Source organism: Corvus cornix, chromosome 19, assembly GCF_000738735.6.
Source record: "Corvus cornix cornix isolate S_Up_H32 chromosome 19, ASM73873v5, whole genome shotgun sequence".
Taxonomy (NCBI): domain Eukaryota; kingdom Metazoa; phylum Chordata; class Aves; order Passeriformes; family Corvidae; genus Corvus; species Corvus cornix.
In genome coordinates, this window is record NC_046348.1 from 9,936,043 (window position 1) to 9,953,650 (window position 17,608).

Genomic DNA, 17,608 nt, shown 5'->3' on the forward strand with positions numbered 1-17,608 from the left:
AGAAAAGGACGTTCTGTGTCACCAGTGCCATGGCCTTGGCATCCTTCTGTGCCCTGGGCTGGCTGGTTATGGGTAATTGCTCTGCTCCTTCCCTTTATCGTTCCATTTATCCTGTGCTGTTTGTTCCTCAAAAGTCCCTGAAGGCCTCTGAGGCAGGCACATGGAAACACAGTGCAGAGACAGCCCCAGGCACGTTATTATTGTGCAGGGATGATTATCATAGAATGACAGAATATCCTGAGTTGGAAGGGACCCACAAGGATCATCAGAGTCCTGAGAGATTTTAGAGAGCTCTGTGCCAGCCCAGCCCGGACATTGCTCCAGGGAGAGCAGCTGCTTGAGATCCTGTGAGTGCTCTGAGAGGCAGCATAAGAAAGTGATGTGGCCACCTTCACTATTGATTTGAGATTTCAAGCCCAGGAATGTCAGTGTTGCCTCCCCAACTTCTCTACTCTGCATAAATTCATACCAAACTCACACTCAGGGACCTTTTTCAGTTTTGTTTCTTCTGTTACCGTTTTATTTTGTGATTTATTATTTTAAAAACTTCTTAATACATATTTAAAGCTCACTCTTTCTTCTTTTCCTTTTTAAAATGGTGCTGAAATGTGCATTCTGACAGCAGTCCCCGCTTTGTGAGGCCCCAATAAATCCACGGCTGACAGTGTCCCATGGGTTGTAAAGCAACAAAACCAGTTGAGAGCAGGGTAAGGACACTGTGGGTTTGGGGAATAACTCCACTGAAGCCAGTAATGTTACACGAAGACATTTTTTGCCAGTACCTGGCAATGTTCCGGGTTTACTCACCCCTCCAAATCCCCCAACTGCAGCATTCAGCAGTGGCCAGGAGGGAAAATAGCACAAGTCCTCCACTGTTAAACGTGCAGTGCTACTATCATGCAAATCCATCTGGTTCAGCAGCTCTAAGCAGACTTCAAAGGACAGAGAAGTCATTAGAATCACAGTTCAAAGAAAAAAGTGAGCAGCTGGTCTAGGCCATCTGGTAGGGGACATAAAATGGTCTCTTTCTTCTCCAGTCAGTCTATGAAATTTTCATTAATTGTAGGAACATCTTCCAACATTAACCAACATCATATTGTTAAAAATGTAAGTCTTAATAAATCATCAAAACGGATGTCTTAGGGAAGCAAGGAAGCTGCAGTCTGCTGGGGTCTTCCCTCCGCAGCAAGACACCAGGCCGTAATTACAATTTTAAGTTGGTGTTTTCAAAGCAAATTAGTGGGAATTAGATTCCTCAGCGCCTTTGAAGGCCTCAGGGAAGAATGTGGACAGGGTGGTTCCCTAGGCTGCAGAGGAATCTCCTTCTCTATTGATTTCAGGAGCCACTTCTGGCGTAAAAACATGGAGAAAATGTCCACCCTGGGCTGCATCGCTTGGGCTGGATCCCAGTAGCTGGGATGGGGGCCCACCCCAGGACACCTGAGCCCCTGAGGAAGACCAGGAGAAGTTTAAACAACCCCCAGCTCCCTGCACCCCCAGCAGACACCCTGTCCAAGAGGAATTCCAGCTCTGGTGGGGTGAGCACAGCTCAGCACAATCCTTGTAGTAGCTGCTCTGATCTCAGGGTCCTCCAGAGCTCCTGGAAATTGATATTCCTGTTGAATATATGGATGACTTCCCTGAAATTCAGGCAGGTGGTTTGAAAATGCAGGGATGGTGACAGCTGCCACAGGGAAGCCAAACTGAACAGGAACCACAGGACAGCTCCAGGAAGTGGCAGGGCCCTGCTGAGCCTGAAAACATGGTGACCTGGAGCTGCTGCAGCTCTCCTGGCCTCCTCCTTACCTCTCTCACTCACCAGCTGTGTCCTTTCTCCAAAAGGCAAACTGGAGAGTTCATCTTAACCTGACCACTCTGGGAGCACAACTGGCCCAAAACTCAGTGGGCAGTTCCAGGGGTTTCAAGCCCAGACTTTCCAAGATGCCTCTTTGCTCCTCTTTCCTGTGACTGCCTAAATTCACTGACTTTTTACTCCCTACCAGCTGCATTTCAAAGCAGATGGGAAACACCTGAATGTAGAAAAATCCCAATCCTCTGAGGTGTCCCAGGGAGGCCCTGGGGTACCCACAAAGGTGCACACGCAGGTACCCCATCCCTGGCAGGGGGGTTCAGCCGGTGCCTCTGCCTGCACCATGCTCCACATTTCCCATTCTCCAAAAGTATGTGCAAATTCAGCCCCTGGTACTTAGCTGGGTGTCTCCCACTGCCTTCCTGGCTGTTTTCCCAAGCTTTGGGCCAGCTGACGGGACAAACAGCACTGGCTCCAGCCTTGTTTGCCACTGAACAACAGACACAAATACTTGAAATACTTTCCTAATCTCATTTTCTCATGCAAACAACTGCTGGGATGTCAGAGATGTTAATCCAAGGCAACAGCAGAGATGGTATGTGCAGTTTGGTGAGGGAAGAACCGGGGCCAGGGAGCATTCACAGCCCCTCAAGCCTCCCTACACACATGGCCCCATCACAGGAAGGTGCCCTGTGCTCACACCCACCCCAGCCGGGACCCCACACCTGGGTGCAGGTGCCCTGCTGACTTAGCCAGTGAGGATAATTCCCTCCTGCAATGAGGGCCATTGAAATTCCTTACACATGGAAACATCCATGGCCTGGGGTCACCAGCCCTCCTGGGAAGGGGGCTGAGGATTCCCAAGCAGTTTTTCCTGGAAGGATTGCTGGCTTTACTTGACTGTGAGCTGGGATTGCAGTCACATCTGGTGAGATTTTGGAAGCCCTGCTACTGCCTTCCCCTTGCACTTCTCTCCTGGGCTTATCTCCCCAGAGCTGGCAGAGGCTGAGATGTTTCCATGTGTGCCTTCCCCAGGAGATGGTGGGGACCTGGGGGACACTGTTGAAGCCTGGCTGGTGGCAGCACAGCCTGCAAACACCTCCCCCTCTGTACAAAATAGCGCAGACCTGCTTTTTTAGCGTACACCCAAATCTGTTTTTATCCATTGTGTTTACAGAACAGAGGCATTCAATTAACAAAGAAAAGCGACCCACCCAGCCCGAGAGGGGTGCAGGAGCAGGGGCTTCCATCGTTGCCGGGGGACTGGATCCCCAGGAAGCTCCGTGAGCCCTTGGGAAGCGGCTGCCAGTGGAGCAGGGACCACGGGACCCAGAGCTGCAGTGACCTGCTGGGAGCTGGAGCGCGCTCTGCTAGCACCCTGCCAGGGATGCACACCAAACATGAGCTAATCCGGACAAAAATAGGAGTGAAATCATAATTCAGATGCATAATTCATGTGCATAATTTTTCTTGCTGTATATTCTCCTGGGATGTATTCTAGAAACTGCTTTCTTTCCCCTCCCCTCCCCTGTCCTTCCAAAAAGTGCCGTAGATGCAAATCATTGGAGGCAGCAAGAGGTAGTAGCTTTGCTGGGTTACTAAATAAATGCTAAATTTGTCTGAGTTTCTAGCCTACATCTTGGCAAGTGATGCAGATTGAAGCTGGTGTAGAGACACGCAGCCTTGTGATAATCACAGGATTTTAATTGCTTTCATTGTGAGCCCTGGCTACTGATTGTATCTGCATGGAAAACTGTAACAGTTTGCACTTGCAAATGCTAAAAATGTTAAACAATAATGGCAATTAAGAGATAATTATAGTTATTTTGAAGCAAGGATTGTAGTTAAGACTCCAAGAAGACATCCCAAACGAGCAGGAAGCGTTGCCCTGTTTACTGCACAGGCTTCAAGCTGCTTTTTGTATGATGTGAGATCCACCAGATTTAATTGCTTAATGATTTTCTATAAAATATTTAAGTACCACGGTATCTTTAGCCAGCCCAGGCTCTGTCTGAACTGCATGTGTCAGTCTTGCTGGAGGATGGAGGCAGTGTCCGAGCCCTGGTCTGGCACGCACTTGCTGAGTCACCCAAAGCTTTTCTTCTGCTAATGACAGCACAGAAAAGTTCCAGGGGCTCCCCCCCAGCACCCCTGGGTGGGCAGCCTGTGGAAGGGGTCTCATGGGTGCCCACCCCTCGGTCCCCCATGGTTTCAGAGGGAGCCCTTGCAACATGGGTCAGGATTTCCTCCATCCAGGCTGACCCACGGAGCAGCAGATGCTTTTGGCCAGGTCACTTTGAACCCTCTGAGAAAGCAGGGCTTTGAAACCCAGCTTTAGGAAGAGGTTGTGTCCTTGTCGGAGCGTTCTGGGCTTTCCTCAACAACAACAAAGGCATTTATTTTTTTCCAGAGCCATGTTCTGGGCCGGGTGCCAGCCGGCTGTGTGCAGGCTGCGGCGAGGCCCGGCCTGGCTCCGTGTCAGCCCCCGGCCCTCCCCACCGGAGCGGCCCCGGTAGCCGGGCAGGCAGCAGGCGAGCAGCGGCAATCTGCGCGGGATGGGCGGGAGATCACACCCCAAACCTGTCATCAAACCCTGCGGGGAGAGGGAGCCCTGCAAGAAGGGATTTCCATCCCTCTGACTCAGCTTAGGCAGCACGGGGCTGAGGCTGGGGTCACACACGCCTGGCTCAACCAGTACAGCCAGGGAAGCCTTTCTCCAGTGCCCTGCTCACCCTGGCCAGGGTAAAACGTGGGAAAACCTCTTCCCGAGGGCCTCGGTGCAGCGTGGCAGGCAGTGGGAGCACACGTCCAGCGCTGCAGATTCCAGCCCCGGTCGGAGGGTGTGTGGGACTCGGCTGCAGGAACAAAGGGCGTCTTTCACTGGCTCACCCCGCACAGGGCCGCCGAGGCGAATTCCTGGGATGCTTTTACGGGCTGCTACCAATGCACAGGCAGAGCTGGGCTCCCAACAATCTCCTCCCCCTGAAAGCACTTCATTCACAGCCGGGCTGGAAGGACGTGAAAGAAAAGGCCGTGCACATGGTTAAATGCAAGGGGGCCCGAATGCCGGGGGGTCAGAGCGCTCCCCAGGAGCCTCCCTGCCCCAGGCTGGGAGCGAGGGCACGGAGCCCAGGGGTCTGGACAAGCAGCCGGGCTGCAGCCAGGCTGCTCCGCAACGGCCATAAATCATGGGAGAGGCGTTAGCAAGGGAGGGAACAAAGGACATGGAGAGATGCCATGGCATCTGGCAGGGAAGGACCGCGGCGGCTGCACCAGAGGATGGCGTCTGAGGAAAGCCTCTGAGCCAGCCCAAGAGCGTCCCGGCCCCAGGAACGAGAGCCGGCCCTGCTCTGCCTCTCCACAGCCCAGCCCTGTCAGCATGGGGCATGTGGGGACATGGGGGATCATAGCCTCCCACCTCACCCATGGCCCCACAGCGCTCCTGGGATGCCTGTCCAGCACTGCCCTGGCCCACTGCTGATTTTTCTGTCGGGCCACAAGGAGCTCTGGCACACTGGCTCCAAGTCCGCACCACCAGGACAGAACAACATGGCCTGCAGAGGCCACTACAGCAGCCTGAGTCCACGGGCAGTAGGGAACATGCTGCACCAGGCCTGGATAAAGCTGTTCCTTGAGCTTAACCCAGGGCCAAAGCCTGCTGAGCAGCAGCTCAGGCTGCCACAGGGGAAGGGACAGGAACTGGAGTGGGGTCTTCTTACCCCCTATTCTGGGTGCTGAGCCCACCAGTGCTCAGAGCACCTGCCACCACAATCAGAAGGGCTGGCAAAGGCACTGACCTGATGATAAGCAGTTATTTGTCTCGTTGGTAATGAGTTATTACTCAGCCTCAGCTAGACACTGCCTTAAGGAAGGAAACATCTGATCATCTTTTAATAAACACAGTTGGCTCCTGCGAGGCTCCTGCAGCTCCTGTATCTATAAAGTGCTCCAAGACACATGGCTTCTGCACAGACAGAGCTGCTGTGAGTCACCGTCTGGGAAAGGGTGTCAGGATCCTTGCTCAATAAATAGAACAAAGGAGGGAAACCTCGGGTGGGCAGGGATGGCACTGCCCTGCTTCCTTCACTGTGTGCCACCGTCCTCCTCAGGATTTACCCAGCACAGGCTCAAAGTGAAATAAAAATGATTTCCATGTTCTCTCTCTTCATCACTAATCGCCTGCAAAAGCACTGGGAGAAGGAACAGGTCCACTGGGTACTGGGTTTTCCAGTGACAGGCTCTGCTTCCACGTGCCCGGAGCGTAACACTGCAATGCAATGCTGCAGGCTGCTTGGGAGGGAAGGACAGCACTGAGCTGCAGCCTGGGTGTTCCCACAGGAGCAACTCCCAGGCCTATGCTGCCACTTGTCCCTTCCCAGAGTCCCAGGTGGTCACAGAGACGGGGAAGAACATTGTGCCAGGCAGGCAGGGAGCAAGGCTGACACCTTCTCCCATGGCTTTGCACCATGCTCACTCTGCAGAAGAGTGAAGCCCAGGCAGTGTCTAGTAGCGATGCCCACAGAGCACAGCTCCCCAACCCCAGCCTCTCTGCTCTCCAGTGCCACACAGCGCTGCTTTTGTAAGGCACTTCCACATCTGGAAGAAATACTCTGCATGAGAGATTGAATGACTTGGCTGGTAAGAGAGAAAACAATGTGACACTCTCTCTCGCCAGCCACGAACCACACCGTTCCCTGCAGCAACTGCACATCTGCAGGCACATCTGCACCCAGAGCTCACCCACAGCAGCAGCCTCAGAGTCCGCTGCACCCAGGCGCTTTCTGAGTGCTTGTGAGGCAGGACAACATAAACTGAGTTTACATTTCAATAGCATTTTTGCTCAAACACATCTGGAAGCAGTTTCTTCCTCCAGATGTTCCCCCTGCAGATACATACCTTCCACTCGCTGTCCCAGATCCAGATGTTTCCAAATAGCTTGAAACTGAGCAGCCATCCTGGGAACAGGCCCTTGGTCTCTCCAGCACAGAAACAGTTAATGCTCCGAGGCATCATCCAGGACACCTGTGCCTGGTGGAAACTGGAGACAAAGTGGAACCCAGCAATGGAAAAAGTCAAAGCCAAGAGCCTTGTCAGCTGCTGGGGAGCGGGAGGGGAGGGAAGCGGGACACAGCTCCATGTTCAAACCTCCCCCTGCTCTCAGCTGTGTAGAGGGAAGGACTGCTCAAATTTAGGCAGTTTGTGTCTTCCAGGACCCCAGTGCTACAAGGAAGATGGTTTAGGGGAAAGACTGCTCTGTTTCACTGCCTAGTTCCTGAATGTGAGCTACAGCTCCTTTTCCTCAGCCTGAAGCAGGATTCCTACTGCAGTGACACATCCAAGGAAGGACCAAGCCCACTTTGTACTTGTGCGTGTCAGCTCCAGGGCACACCATCCCTCCAGCCCTTGCAGGGCCTCCCCATCCCACCAAAGACCGATTTTCAGCAGTACCACAGCCCCCGGATACATGGCTGGAATGGAGATTTCCCAGCTGAAACTCAGGCTGGAGAAGTGTTTCACAGGAGGTTTGGATCAGCAGCCTCCTGTGCTGCAGCTGGGGTTCAGGAGCCAGTTTCTCTGCCTCTTGCTTTGTCAAAGGGCCCTGTATACCAAGGGAGCTCGACTAGCCCAGCCCCACATGGCTGCACATTTCCTTGGAGCCACAGTACTGACCCAGGCCAAGCCAGGCCTGGAATGCAGAGCCCCAGCACAGCCCAGCTGGCACTCAAGCCCAGCAATTCCACTTCCAGCTAAAAGGCTGGGGCTGCTGAGAAAAGAGCATCACTGCCAGCTCCCCTAAAGTAGAAACCACCCCTGCTCTGGGGCAGTGGCAGGTGCAGGCTGGAGCAGATGGCCCGTGTGTAACAGCCGTGCTGCTGCCTGCGTGGAGCGGCTCGGCGTGAGTCACGCTGCTCACGCTGCTGTTACTGTGCCACAGCAGAGCTGTTACACTGCTGTGCTTGGGAAGAGCCCACAGCTTTTCCAGAATATCACGGAGGCCACAACCCCAAATTTAGGTTGCATCAGGAGCAAGATAACAAGCGGAGGGGGTCATTTAAGGGTAAGCCTGCAGCCCCCACACTGTGAGAGGCATTAAACACATCAGATGCAGCTCTCAGCTTTCTCTCCAGCACAGGGAGGAGGCCTGAAGGGAAAACCTACTTTCGTGGGAAGCAGGGAGACACCTTCCTGTGCAGGAGCCAGGACACCAGCTGCTGTACCAGCCCCTGGCTGCCTGAATCCATTAAGAGGTCAGCTCCAACCCATTCAGATCCAGGTTACTCAGCACAGAGCATCCCCTCAGGGTGCAGCAGGACACAATTCCCTCAATCCCTCCCTCTGGCTCAGCCTTTGAGTAGAGCTGGAGGTCAGCACCAGCACAGAGGGGCCACCTAAGCTCCTCCGGTCATTTTTCCCTCCCTAACCCTGCCTTCTTTGGGTCATCAGCATCTTCCAAGGCAGAGAAATTGCTGCTCACCCTCTCTGGACAAGGACAGGCTTTGCTCAGGACAGCTGGTAAGGAAGAAGAAACCAGAGGCTGTTTAAATGTGTCAATTCACCTTTAATGTTTGAAAAAAAAAAAAATGGTATTTGAGCAATTGCAGTTATGAAGGGAACAGATCTTGCTCCACGAGAGACCGTGAACAGACTCACATTAGACTCATGCTTGGAAAAAAACAAACCCAAAACGTTCTCCTTTCAGACCCAGAGTGGAGTTCTGAAGAGACAAGACCACACGAGTGCCCCAGACAGTCCAAGGCACATTACCCCAAGTGCAGACATTTCCATCAACATGAACTTATGACAGCTACATTCTTTCTAGTTACAACTTTGTTCTATCCATAATACAAAATTAGGCATACTTTGGATTTTGCACAGAGACAAGAAGGACTTTTACTTCAGGAAGTCATCAATCTGGGTCACCAAATCATTTCACAAAGAGCTCCCTTCACTCTGCCCTTTGCCCCCAGCAATGATTTATTCCCAACAGCAAATTAATCTCAGAGACACAAGCTGGGCTCACCAGCCCAGTGGTATTGCCAATGCATTAGTCAGCAAACCAATAATCAGAGCTTATAACAAGCACCAGGGATTTACTTGCCATCACACAGCATTTCTCCACACCCAGATCAGAACTTCCTGCAGCGTAATCCCGAGTCAGTACGTACTAAGACAACATCACTGCTGAACCTATTGGAGACCAAGACATTTGTCTGCCTTTGAAGCAGATGTCACATGAGTTTCCTTCACACAAACATCACATGTAAATTTAACTTCTTGGTACTGTGCTTTAAGAACAAAAGCAGATATCAGAACATGGAGGACAATCCTCCGGAAATAGCTTATTAGCTACAGAAAATAAAATAAAAGAAAAAAAAAAAAAGGAAAAAAAGAGACAGTGGCCACTTACAAGTCTTCCACACGACTAGCTTGCTTTAAGGAGAGCATCAAGTTAAGGCAGTGTTGAGACAACTGGCTACAAACATGCCGAATAGAGCTGTTGTCAGTAGTCACCAATTTGATATCCCACTCCGTTGCGGGGCCAGGCCACGTGGCTTTAGAGCTCAGTATCAAGGTCTAAAGACTTCAGCCACAGGATGCTGCTTTCTGCAACAAGCAGGAACTCAGAGGCTGTTTTTGAAGCCTTCCAGACCAGGCTGAGTTGCTTACTCAAGTCTAGGTCAATGTTTCAGCAGAGCCAAAAATACAGCGAAGGGCACTGAGCAAGAACACCGAGGGGTGCCAGCTGCAAGCCTGTATCACAGTCAAAGGTGGAGTTCACCTTGGGTGTGGAAGCCACGTCACCCAGAGCCACCCCACCAGCTTTCAGGAAAGGTCTAAGACCTGCCCCGAGGGTACTGGGAGAGCCAGCTCTCTACAGTCTGCAGGGTGGGACAGAGGCTCACACTGGCTTTGCTCCTCTTTGCAAGATTAACAGTCTAACAGGACTCAGTAAGGAAGTCAGGGGCTTTTGGCCTGCCCAAAGAAGTTTTCCCAGCCTCAAAGAAGGAGTTACCAGTGAGGGAGCTGTTGTGGAATAGTTTTATTTCTTCCCACGTAAAGGCCATTGTTTAAGCATTTACAGGTTTCCTAGTGCAATACAACCAAAAAAAGCAGTAACAAAAAAATGCCGCCTTCTTCCCAGGCAACTAAACAGAAGTAGATTTTTACTGCAACATATACACATTAAATATAGTATACAGTCCATGCAGCGGCATAGCCATGTTAGAGGGAGTCGTGGCTTCAGCCATCAGTGCATTACAGTCCAAATTTCAATCGCTCCTACTTCCTATCCAGACTTGAAGAGAAGAATTGCAACCTGACCCAAGTAAAAATAGATGAAGTGCTTTGTCTCGTGTGTTACATAGCTGCCAAAGTTTCTGCCAACAATGCAGTGCCAAGTTGGGTTGTATTTCTTGTCAAATTCCTGAAGAAAGAGAAGAGAGGCATTAAGGCCAAGAAAGCCCACATGAAAATAGTTCTAAGCACAAATTCTGAGCTGGTTCTGTTCACACACTATCACCTCTCCTCCCACCTGCAGCATCTTGAGATTCCCCACTGCAAGACACTATTAAATTAAGCAACCAAACCTCTGCACTGGATTGTTTGAAGGATTCAACACAAGCAAAACATCTTCTGAGCCTTGGAGCACCATCAGCCCTGGGCAAGAAGAGCAGATGCAAGAGCTCTCCTTGGTACAGCCCTGTGTGTAGGCTAATCAGGGGAATAATTCTCCTCTCCCATTCCAAACCCACTCACAAAAAATGAAAAAAGGTTTTGGCATGTCTGCTCTAGCAAGGCATCTGAGCTTAAAGGTCACCTAAAAAAAAAGGAAGGAGGAAAAGCCTGGCTTCTGCTATTTGGGACTTTTGTACACAAAGGGGAGAAAATCCACATTGAAAATAAGCAGGCAGATTCACAGGCCAGAGAGCATAGAGACCCTCTGACAAGAGGTCAGAAGTGAGGAAGCTGACTGCTGGCTCAAGAGTCTTCTCCTACTTAGCATGCAGGATAAAGACCATTTTCCTCCCTCTGATTAACACACCCAAGAACACCCTCCCCTCCCCTGAGACAGAGCCAGAAGAACAGACTCAACATCCAAGATTAAAGCCAGTTCTAGCTCTCAGACAGCAGAAGAGTTTGAGCTCTTTGCAGGTAACCTTTGAAGTAAGGAAAAGGCTTTCTTGCCAGGTCATGAAGGTGCATCAAATTGCTTCCCTCCTCCCAACACACTCATGAAATAAAGGCCAACTTCTTTTTGGATGCCTTCTGTTGCACTCCCTCCCTTTACAGGCTGCACTGCCCCAAGCACTTAGAGCTAAGTCATGCCTCAAAGAGATCTGAGAAGTCAGGAGACACCTTTTAATCCTTTGCCTTCAAGCTTAGATTACAAGTAAGGCCCAAACACCAGCCGAAGTGCCAGGACTCCACTGCCTGTGAAGTCACATTTCCCTCCTCTAGAAGCACTTTGCCTGACCATTCTGAGAAGCTGCTACAAGAGGAACCAACAGCTCCCCAGGTACCATCAAACATAAGACTTAATTAACAGGCTCCTGCAAATGGGGAGACAACCTCTTCACCACCCAGGGCAGCTGCTTGCACTGTTTCTATCACAGCAGCTTCCACAGCCCCAGCACAAGGCCCATCCTCCTGCACAGCACCCATCCCAGAACCACACGTGCACTGCTGCCCACCAAGTGAAACATCAGGATGATCCCACCTGCACTGGTGCTGCAGCTCTGTGGAGCAAGTCCTAAGCAGAGGCAGCAGCCAGCCCTTTCCAGGCTGGCAAATCCTGAGGGACAGCACTTGCAGTTTGCTCAGAGCCTGCCAGAGCTCTGCCATAGCCCTCCCCTGACCTTGGAGAAGTCACTCCATCCTCTTGAAAACAGCAGTAAAGCAGCCAAGAAGCCAAGTATCTTCTCCCTCCCAGCACGCAAGCATGAAGCCTCAGCCACTCAGCTCCTGACAGACTCGGGAGCTTTGGGAAGTCGCAGCCAGCACAGCACCCTCATCCCGGAGTTACCTTCTTGATATATGCTGCAATGTCCTTTTCTATGTTGTACTTCTCCATGGCCTGTGTAGCACAGTCTACAGCATCCTGCTGCATGTCCTCGGACATGTCCGCATTCTTGATCACGGCCTTTCTGTCAGACATCGTGAACCTAAGGCAGAACATAGATTCCTTTAATCCCTTCCCAAACAGGAGACGCTTCCTGTGCATTAGAGGTTGTCCTTTCCGTGCAGGCTGCGTCACAAGCTGATACTACAAACCCCTGTTATGGCCAGAGTGAGTTTATCGGGGTTGCCTACAGCACCCCCAGGCCAAGGTGCCCCTTACAGCCAGAGCACCAGCACTGGCTGGAGGTTAGATCAGAGACAGTCCAGCACCACCACCTGCATTAACCACACGCAGGAAAAGCTTATGTGTGGGAGGAGACGGGATCTGCAGAGAGCCACAGCCCTCCTGTACATTAACAGGCTACAGCCAAGTTTGCCTTCCAGGTGTACCAGTGTTTTGGAACATCCTCTGCTCAGAGCCTTGCAAGCAACAGATCCCAGACTGTCTGTCACTGGCACAGAGGCTCAGGAAGCACATTCAGAGCAGCAGTGCTTTTATTCTACCCCATCCCAGGTGTCACAGTTCCTGCTGCTAGTTTAGCCTGGAAGAAGCATTATTCCACATTCAGCCATCATCATCCCCTCAACTCCCTGCCGCTCCGCCATGAAACCCAGCCTTCAGCTGCTCCCACAGGACAGAGCCAGTCTGACAAGCCAGAAGCAGGTTAACACCACACCGCAGCCTGGAAACAGGGCAAGTCCCACCAGAGAGCCAGAGCTTGGCAAAGCCCTCCTTTTCCTGCCCCCTCCTCACCCAGGAACCACAACGCAGATGCCAAAACCAGCATGCTACTGCAGCCCAGGACTTGTAGGAAACTGGGAAGTGCTGTTCTGGAGTGAGGTGTGCAGCCCACTTCGCTCTCAAAGTGCTTTGTACCAGCCACTGCAGCCATTAGATCTGACATGGCCTTTCCAGTGAGGTGTTCAGCACTGGGAGGTTTCCAGCACAGTTCATATTATCCTAAAAAACTGGGATTTGACGATTCCAGCACCGCAGTTTTCCTTCAAGCCCTGGAGAAGGAGCACCATGAAAGTCCTGCTCTGATCACCACAGCCCTCATTCCCATTCCCCACTCAAGGGCTGGGGAGGCACATGTTACCTGGGGATCCAGGTGATTGCACCAAGAAGGACACAGCTGCTTACCTTGCAGCAGCTCTTACCCCAGCACATTAAAACTTCGTGGAAATAAGCTTCTTAATGGCAAGGAGTGCCTCCAATCAAGCCTGCTGAGCACCATTAAGTTTCCTAAATCCTTTTACAGCACTATAAGTCTTGAGTGATACTACCAAGCATGTTTTGAAATAGTGAAACTACACATTTTTAGCTCTGCTGTGGAGTGAAAAAAATCTGCTGCAATGATCACTTCCTGGAAGAGTCCCAGAAAACTGAAGGAGTAGCTTTGTTACAGCAATTAAAGGAGCTTGCTACCCAGAGAGAAAGAGAATCCAGTTACATAATTGCAGCCCTCTATTACAATACTTCAATTCTTCCCTCTGCCTTCGCTTGAAGACTTCTATTGCCACCTTAATTTATACAATTTAGATGTAGTGTTTAATAGAGCACTGCTATTAACACACACTAACAGCATCGGGAGGAATGACAGGAACTGAGCTCCAATGCCAACAGAGAGCACATGCCCCTATCACAGCGCTGGAAAAGCCACTTCCTGGCCATTTGTTCCTTCCCATGCTGTGGCTACAGCCAGTGGGGGTTTGCCTGCAGCCCAGAAGCCGAGGGAAGACACAGCTCAGAACAGTCCAAACTGCCTGTAGATTTGGATTCACCACCCAGGAATCTGACAATCCCTTGGAAAAGTCTTCTGGGTGTCCAGTCCACAGGAAGAGGGAAGCAGCAGAAATCCACTTGTGGGTCATTCTTCCAGAAAAGCTTCTTTAGGAAAAGAGAGCAAGCAAGCCCTCACACACACCAGGCCTTCACACACCTGCACTGCTCAGAGTTCAGAGGGCACCTGCAATTGCATAACCATGCACAGAGTGACCTGCAAAAGGCACCTTTCCTCCTCATTGTTTAGGCGAGGACCATCCCAGTGCAGGCCTGTGCTGCCACGGGCAACAGCACCAGAGGAAAAAATGATTATCCTTCAGAAGGGCTGCACGCGCTGGCCAGGAGGCCTTCCCCAGCATAGCACCCTCCCCTGCACTGCTCCAGGGCACAGCATCCCCCGTGGCCAACCACAACAGGGGCTGGCAGTGGCTGTGCTGCTGGAGGGAGGGTCTCCTGCACCTGCCACAGGAGTGTCACACCCTGCACCCAGCTGAACACCAGAGAGCAGGGCCCCAGCCTCTGCTCATTCCCTGGGGGGTTACAGGGCCCACCCTCCCAGGCAGCCCAGCAGCACCACATACACATCATAACTCTAAACCACAAGATCACAGGTGGCCCTCGGGGTCTTGCCACCCAATCTGGCCCTCTCCGAGGAAAACCACAAAGCCCCAGCACCCATCTCAGGGCAAGATGGGCCTAGGAAGGGGTAACAGTACAGCTTCAGCAGCCACTCCTTCTCCCCAAGGGCAGGATGTGGTCTGTGAGGACGAAGACCACAGCCCCAGCCACCACTCCAGGGCAGTATGAGGCCTCGGGAGAGAAATCAGGGCCAAGCCAGCACCCAACCCTTTTCTTATCAGGATAGGATGAGATCTTAAAACGAGCATGAGTCCCAAGCCCAGTACTCCAGCAGGACAAGCTGGGGCTTTGGGAAGAGCATGAGACACAAGCCCCCTGGTAACCACTCCTTTCCTCTCCGGACAGGATAGAGCCCTAGAAATGGGATGGGGCTGAAGACCAGCATTCACCACCTCCCCCATGAGGACAGCATGGATCGCGAGGACGGGAGCAGCCACCGCTCCCCCACCAGGGCAGCACAGATCCCACGGCTCGGAACGGGGCCCAAGCCCAGCACCCACCGCTCCCCCACCAGGACAGCATAGATTTCGCGACTGGGGACGGGGCCCAACCCCTGCACAAACCGCATCCGCCACTCTGGCCGAAAAGGGCCCCTGGGGGGGGTGCGGCACAGCCCCTTCCCCCACAGGACTCCTGGGAGCCGGAGCCCTGCGTGACCTTCACGGGGGGAGCTCCAGGGCCGCCCGAGGCCGCGGTGACCTTGCCTGGAGCGGGGCCGGCTCCGCAGCGGCGAGGACCCCTAGGGAGGGGCGGGCTCCGATCGCTCCCCAGAGCCCGGTCGCGCCCGGCCCCGGCAGCGACCTCCGCCCTCGGGGCGGTCCCGCCGCCACCCCGCACAAGGAGCGACCGGTGCCGGGCGAGGCTTGGAGACCCCGGTCCAGCGGAGGCATCGCTCACCTTCACAGTGACAGGGCCACCCCGGGAGGGCGAGGCACGGCACCGAGGAGGAGGTGTGAGGAGGCCCGGCCGCGCTACCTCAGCCCACTCCGCTCGGCTCGGCGCCCCGCGCGCTCTGCGCCCCGGCGCCGCGCCGCGCTCAAATACCGCCCCGCCCGCTGCGGCGCGCGGGCCGCCGCCACCCCATTGGCTGCGCCGCCCCGCGCGCCGCGCACCCATTGGCTGCGGCGCTGCGCGGCCCGCCGCGCCCGGCCCGTCCGCCCGCGCTGTTCTGCCTACATCCTGTTTCATCCCACAATGCCGCGGGGCGGCGCGCGGCGGGAGGGGCGGGGCCGGGGGGGCGGGGACGCCGTGAGGGGCCGGGGACGGTGTGAGGGGCCGGGGCCGTGGCCGGTGTGAGGGGCCGGCGCCGGTGTGAGGGGCCGGCGGTGCCCCGGGGGCTCCGCTCCTCGGGCCCTGATCACCGAGGGGGGAGAGCTTGATCCCCTGGAGCGGCTGATCCCTAAAGGAACCTTTGTTGCCATAGAGGGTCATGATTCCCCTGCGGGGATCCCCTCTGCTTTGGGGACCCCGATTCCCGGCGGGAGCCTGAACCCTCCTGAGGGGAGCTCACTGGGTTGGGTCACACACCAGAGTGTTCTCGGTCAGAGGGCTCAACCTCGGTCAAACCCAGTCCTGTCTTGGTGATGAGTTGCAGCTTTGCACCTCAATGGCACCTTTCACCTGAGATCTCCAACCTGTGATGGTCATGGATCTCCTGAGCCTTGACACGTCCTCCCACAGCAGCACATATTTCCAGCTGAAGGGCACTAGCGGGAGAGAGGGACCTGTGAAAGGTCCCGGAGGTTGTTAGCACCCCATTTGGGACAGATCCATGTTCCCTGGAGCTGGGAGACATAGCCCAAATGTCCAGGTTTTCAGGTCACAGCAGGCAGGTGCTCAGTGTCCCTCACAGGACTCAGCATCTCCCCAGACACATTTCCCACTCCTGAGCACATCAAAAGTGTTCCAGTGTTTCTTGGGGTTTTCTTACAGTGAGCAAAGCCTCGGGAATGACCAGCTTTCACTAAACTGCCAGCCCCACATCCTGTGGGAGTCACCGCTTTTCCCCTGGGATGTCTCAGGGCATCCTGCCAGGTCCTTTTCCTGCCAGCCTTGTTTTGTGTGGGAAAGCTGATAAAATCCCAAACCCTGGTACTGTGCCGCTGAGAATTGTGCCTGCACACCCAGAGGCTGGGGTGACGTGTGGCTCTTTGAGCTGCTTCACCGTATGTTCACCCTGAGAACCTGTGATGTTCCACAGACACGTGAAAGCCAAGAGGGGAGAACAAAACCTCTCTGTTCACACACCTGCCCATGAGCTCTCGGGATCCTGTGCTGGGCTCGGCACTGAGGGATCACCAGCCCGGCAGGACCCTGGCACACAGGTGTGACCCCGATGTTTTGCACACTTTCTTTTTTTCCTGCCCAGGGGTCCCGGCACACAGGTGTGACCCTGGCATTTCAGACACTTGGCTGTCCCACGCGGGGCTCCTGCCCTTGATAGCCGTGCTCCAGGCACACACCTGGACCCCGCTGCTCCCGTGCGCCCGTCTGCCGGGCTGGCCGCCAGCCAGCTCCCGTTTTGGTTGCTCCATTTCACTCGAGCAGCAGTGCCAAGAAGCCCTTTGTAGAAGCTACCTGAAGAAAAACCCAGCAAATCAAAAAATCCTGATTCCCGTGCTGCCCCCATTCTCATTATGCAGTGAGAGGGAGACAGCGCTGCCCAGGCTCAGCTGCTTCTTAACAAGACCAGTTTTAATTGCCCGCATGGCCTTGAGAACCAAGAAAACCATTCCAGGTCCTGAAACCTCCCTGATTTGATTGCTGAATGAAGACAAGCTTACAGCTGGTAACAGCACCCAGGGGACAGGCTGGATTCCTTCCATGAGCCAGCAGCCCCAGAATGGGCCGATCCCTTTTGCTAATGAAATGGGTATTTCCTGGTGTGACCTTTGCAGCCTCTGAGATACTGGTCAAAACTCCCAACAGCAAATAAAATATTTACTGTTCCTTAATGGGTCCAGACTTGAGTTCCTGCTTTAAGAGAGAAGTCAGCAGCACAAAAGCAAGTGAGGATGAATGAACACTGCAGCGCCCAGCACTGAGGTTGTACAAGCACGGGGGGGACAAGGCCATGCCTGGGCAGGTGACACAGTCTTGGCCTGCCTGGCCAGAGCGGGCCAGCTCCCCAGAGCATGCTGCTGGCCGTCGCCACACGGCTCCCGGAGCGCCTGCCCACGAGGGCAGCCGGCTCTGCTCAGGTTCGCTGCACCACGCTTGGCTGGGCTATTTATAGCTCTGCCGAGTCTCTGTTG

The 17,608-nt window shown here is 53.6% G+C and overlaps 1 protein-coding gene across 2 annotated transcripts; it reads right to left on the reverse strand.

Moving 5' to 3' along the window:
- Positions 1–8,348: 8,348 nt before the first annotated feature.
- On the reverse strand, positions 8,349–15,378 carry DYNLL2 (dynein light chain LC8-type 2). Of its 2 annotated transcripts, XM_039562978.1 has the most exons (3): positions 15,252–15,378; positions 11,835–11,973; positions 8,349–10,235 (listed from the first exon to the last, which is right to left on the reverse strand). In XM_039562978.1, exons 2-3 carry the CDS (start codon positions 11,964–11,966, stop codon positions 10,098–10,100), a joined length of 270 nt encoding a protein of 89 aa, XP_039418912.1. In that variant the 5' UTR covers positions 11,967–11,973; positions 15,252–15,378; the 3' UTR covers positions 8,349–10,097. The 2 variants fall into 2 exon arrangements, with proteins under 2 accessions (XP_039418912.1, XP_010400592.3); XM_010402290.4 differs by lacking the exon at positions 15,252–15,378 and having other exon boundaries at positions 11,835–11,995.
- Positions 15,379–17,608: the final 2,230 nt, after the last annotated feature.